Source organism: Trypanosoma grayi (genome assembly GCF_000691245.1).
Source record: "Trypanosoma grayi strain ANR4 Tgr_251_V1, whole genome shotgun sequence".
In the NCBI taxonomy this organism is placed as follows: Eukaryota; Euglenozoa; class Kinetoplastea; order Trypanosomatida; family Trypanosomatidae; genus Trypanosoma; species Trypanosoma grayi.
Genome location: NW_008825870.1, coordinates 1 through 4,615, shown reverse-complemented (window position 1 = coordinate 4,615; position 4,615 = coordinate 1). Strand labels below are relative to the sequence as shown.

The 4,615-nt window shown below is 59.8% G+C and overlaps 3 protein-coding genes across 3 annotated transcripts; all 3 read right to left on the bottom strand.

Moving 5' to 3' along the window:
- Positions 1 to 987: 987 nt before the first annotated feature.
- DQ04_02511020 (hypothetical protein) lies at positions 988 to 1,344 on the bottom strand (the record flags this gene model as incomplete). The annotated part of the gene is made up of 1 exon (XM_009311945.1): positions 988 to 1,344. The coding sequence occupies one exon, from the start codon at positions 1,342 to 1,344 to the stop codon at positions 988 to 990; it is 357 nt and encodes a 118-aa protein (XP_009310220.1).
- Positions 1,345 to 1,679: 335 nt separating this feature from the next.
- DQ04_02511010 (putative cell division cycle protein) lies at positions 1,680 to 3,893 on the bottom strand (the record flags this gene model as incomplete). The annotated part of the gene is made up of 1 exon (XM_009311944.1): positions 1,680 to 3,893. One exon carries the CDS (start codon positions 3,891 to 3,893, stop codon positions 1,680 to 1,682), a length of 2,214 nt encoding a protein of 737 aa, XP_009310219.1.
- Positions 3,894 to 4,221: 328 nt separating this feature from the next.
- On the bottom strand, positions 4,222 to 4,569 carry DQ04_02511000 (protein transport protein Sec31; the record flags this gene model as incomplete). The annotated part of the gene is made up of 1 exon (XM_009311943.1): positions 4,222 to 4,569. The coding sequence occupies one exon, from the start codon at positions 4,567 to 4,569 to the stop codon at positions 4,222 to 4,224; it is 348 nt and encodes a 115-aa protein (XP_009310218.1).
- Between the last annotated feature and the right edge of the window lie 46 nt (positions 4,570 to 4,615).

Sequence of the window (4,615 nt, the reverse complement as noted above, 5' to 3'; positions counted from 1 at the left end):
GTACTACGGTACAGTGGCGGGATGCCGGCACGCGAGGCCTCGCGCAGCTTCGCGGGGTTCACCGACACCTCCGCGTCGAGGAGCTCCTCGAAGATGCGGGCGCTCCCGTCCACCACATCCTCACGTCCCGCCACTGCTGGTTGTTGCTGTTGTTGAGCGGGATGCGCCAAATCCACAGCGGCATCTTGTGCGGCGTCGTCAGCCATCAATGTGCAAGCGCAATATAAACCCACGCACCCACAAAAGAGGGATAAAAACAATTCAGTGGAGTGGCGTGCTGGGGGATCGCACCGCTGCTGCTGCTGCTGCTTCTGCTACTACAAGCGCAAGAGCCTGTGCAAGGGTGTTGGATAACCCTTTTACAGCCCTTCCGCCACCCTCTGAAATGCATTACGAAGTGAAGAGCGAGCAACGCAGAAAGAACTACAAACAAAAACAAACATAGAAGGAGGGAATCCAACAAAGAGGTTATCTACTACTGCCACCGGTTACCATCTCATGTGTGCGTTCAGCGCAGACCCTACAAGCGGTCGGGACGGCATGACGTCGGATCGGGCCAACAGGAACACATAAATAAATGTGAAGCGCATCGCACGCGATGGGCGCACTGTCTTATCATTACCCCCCACACACCCACACCACACCACCCCTTTCCATACGAACGGGTTGCTTGGCCGGTGCTGGAGAGACATGGGAGGAAACAGAATCTCCGCACAGATTCATCTTGCATCATTCCCTCTGCTTCTTCACCCATCTGTTATCGCTGTTCTCGTTGCCCTCTCACTTCCCGTTTCTCTCACAAACGTTAATGCGCCTTTTTTTTTCGTATGTGTCTGTGCGCCCTATCGCGTTGCTCTCTACCTCATCTTCCGCTCCCGCATTTTCCCTTTTAACTGCGCTATTGTCATCTCTCATTCAATCTCTCAATTACTCCTCTCTCTCTCTCCCTCTTTTCCCCGTCTTCGTAGTGTTTGCCCCCCCACCACGTTATGCCTTACCGTGGCGCTCGTTGTACTCGCGCCTAAACTCGTTGCTGGGCAGCATCCACACCACCTGCTTCACGCCCTGCGCCGACTCCTCCTGGAATAGTTTGCGCGCCTCCTCCACCGTCAGTGCTGGATCCTTCTGGAACGCCGCGTCGGCACCGTGGAGGTGATCGGCAAGGATCTGCTTCTCCTGCGCCGACGCGAGCATGCACAGTGCGGAGAGAATGATACCGGTGGTGTAGACGGGCCACAGGCGCTCGCACACCCAGCCCCACGCAGCGGTGGCGGCGGTGAGCGAGGCGCGATACGCCTTCAGGACGTGGTACCGCTCCGCAAAGTCACTAAATCTCTCCGACATGGCCAGATGATTGTATATCTCGTGGGATCTCTGTGAGTTGTTTTGTTTTTGCTTCTAGCTCTCTCTCTCTCTCTCTCTCTTTGTGTCTGTGAGTGTGTGTGCCCTGCTGGCGCTGTTACACTAACGCAAGCGACAACCAACCAAACAAAGAAGAAACAAAAGTCCACAGCACACCCCCACACCACCAAAACACACAACCCAGCAGGCACCACCGTGTCAGGGACGTCTGTGAGAGCACAAGTAGAGGCAGCGGACAACAAAACAACAACAACAACAACAACACGGGACCAGCTGCAGCAGCCGTGCGCCGCACACACTCCTCTCATCTGCCGCTTCTAACACGTGTAGAAGTCAACGACAATGAAACGTTCCTTCGCGTAAAACACCCCGAAGCCGCGTGCTCGACTCACAGATGCCCGCAGGTGCTTCGTGGCAATGCCCTTGACCTCCAAAATGCTGTGCTTGAGGTTTTGCTGTTGTTCTTCTTGCTGCTCTCCCTCCTCCGGCTGCTGCTCCTGCTCCTCCGTTGCCGCAGAATCCCTGTCTTCGTCTTCCGCCTGAAGCTCAACAGCGCCGGTCTCGCTCACCAGCGCCATCACCAGCGCGTTGTCAGATGCCGCGACGGCCCGTTCCCACAGCAGTACGGAGTGCCCCTCATCGTCCACTATACCGCACCACAAGAGTCTGGCGCTCCCTGCGCTGAACTGCAACGGCTCCATCTCAACAGCGACGAATTTCTGTTGTGGTACGAAGAAGAAATCTGTTTCGCTGCGGGTCTCTAGTGCATAGAACGCCATGAGAGGTTTACTGGGCACCGCCTCCTGCGTGAGCGTCACAGCGTGTAACTGTACCCCATCCGCCACCGACGCACTCCCACCTCCGGTTGTTGCGTCCACGACGAGCACCTCGCAGTGCCGCTGCAGAACTTCCTCCGCGCCCACGTCATTGAGAAGCGGGACAATGTGTCCAGCCATCTCGCGGCCGCCCAGCAGGCATGCCTTGACGATGTGTGACAACTCCTCTTCTTCCTCATCTTCCTCCTGCGCACTGCTCTCATCAACGAGTGGCAGCGTCGTCGACTCGCCGCGGCCGACACGGTGAAGCGTGCGCAGAAGCGACGGGTGCCGCACCGCCCGCAGCGGTGGGCGCGACGCGAACGCATTCCCGCTAACCGTGTCGGTGAGCAGCGCGGCCCGCTGCGCCACCCACTGTACCAGCTCGCGCTCACGATCGGCCTCGAGCCGCATCTGCCGCAGGAAGTTGCTGCACCGCTGCCGCAGGCCTCCAATGACGTCCATCAGGAGGCACTGACGCTGGCGGTCACCGGACTGCGCTAGCGACATGTTGAGAGCAACGTCGTAGCAGCGGTACGCCACATTAGAGACCTGCAGGACCAGCTGCGTGAACTGCCGCGTCAGCTCCTCCGAGTCTTTCGTCAGCGCAGCCAAGTCAAGGGACCTGAAGTACGCCAGCAACTCGTTATTTGAGGGCTGCGCTACGTCCTCCACAACCGCATTGCGCAACAGCAGCGCATTCTGCGGCAGTAGTAAGTCTTTCCGCACCGTCTGGAGGAGGTGCCTCCACCGCCGGCGCGCGTCCCGGTAGGAGACTCTACCCATGCGGCAGTACTCCGCGATACAGCAGATGGCGACTGTCTCGCGGCCCGCTACCCGCATAACGGTATCGGCGAGAGGAATCCGTGCCACCAGCGAGGACAGCGACGTCTTCGCTGCCGCATTGTCCTCCACCACCAGGTAGGCTGCGTGTGATGTCGCACCACAGCCCCCACCCACGTTATTGTTGTTGTTGTTACTGTTGCTGAATTCCCTGCTGTTGTAGCTGGAGCTGCTGTCGCCCTTCTCTGCAGGAGGTGGAGCCGTCACAACAAATGTCTCGACGCGCATGCGCCGCGGCTCCAACGCCCAGGGCAGCTTCACAACGGCGACGCAGACCTCTTGCAAGCCGCCCGGCAGAAAACAGAGACCTCCGTTTTGATCCAGAAGCAGCATCACGGGCGTGTCGCCGTCGTGCTCCACCTCCTCGAGGATCGGTGAAGACACCGTGGCGCGCAACGGTAGGCACAACTCCTTGTGGCTGTTCAGCGCAGCTGAGTGTGGCGCGACGGAGGTCCATGTGCACGCCACGATCGCCCCGTCCACGGAGATGGGCAGAACGGGTGGCTGGCGCAGCGGACCCACCCCAACATCACCGTCAGTGGATCCACCGCCACCACCAACAGCGGCAGGAGCATCGTCCTCATCATCAGCAAACTCATCGGACTGCTGCTGCTGTGCGCGTGAGGCCTCAATGGCTAACGCGATGCCGCTGCGCGGAACGAAGCGCCGCACGAGATCGCCGCTTTCAACGTCGAGGAGGTACAACTCGCCAAGCTGCAGCCCGATCGCGAGGAGCCGCCCAGATGGCGACCAGCACGCTGACACCACCGTCTCGTCCGCCTTGAGCGAAAGCGCGAGTGTCGTGACGACAGTGAGTGTTGTGGAGCGGTACACCACCACCAGCGACCGCGTGACGATGGCGAGCAGGTTCATATTGTGGCACGTTGTCGCAAGCAGGATGGGCTCCGCGGCCGCCTTTGTGTGCAGCACCCTCATCTCTGCCGAGACGACTGCTGCAGCTGCTGCCTTTCACTCCTAAGCTCCTTGCTTCTAGACACACACACACACACACACACACACACACACACGGTTGGAGTGCACAGTACGGTGTACGTATGTGCGCAGAGGGAGAGGAAAACCAAAAAAAAAAAAAAGCAAATGGGGAGACGAAAGGAGCAGACAGCAGCACTGCGCAGCGGCTCGCACAGGGGCACGCACACATGCATGGACTAGCAACGCGATTCATGTACAGGCACCGCTGTCACTTTCTCCAGAGTGTCCAGATACCGGTGCACTCCGGAAGCGTCGTGCGCGCTGCTACCGCCATGCGTTGCGCCATCGCCTCGCCGAAGAAGAAACGGGTGAGGCGCGCCGCCTCGTCCGTGTCGCGGAAGTTGTAGTCGGTGCGCACCCATCGCCGCTCAAAGCCGTAGTGCTCCTCAAGGCGCAGCGCCAGCGTGTTGTTCCGACGCGGCTCCGTCGTGTCAGTGCCGAGGGTCTCGATGATGACAAGCCCCGCCGCGCCTGTTGCATCAAGGAGCCCGATGAGGCGCTCGAGCGTCGCGTCCACGGCGGCGTGCCAGCGGTCCGCGCCCCACTGCGCACGCATCACGTACGACAGCGACCACGCGCACACCACCAGCTGACACGGCGGG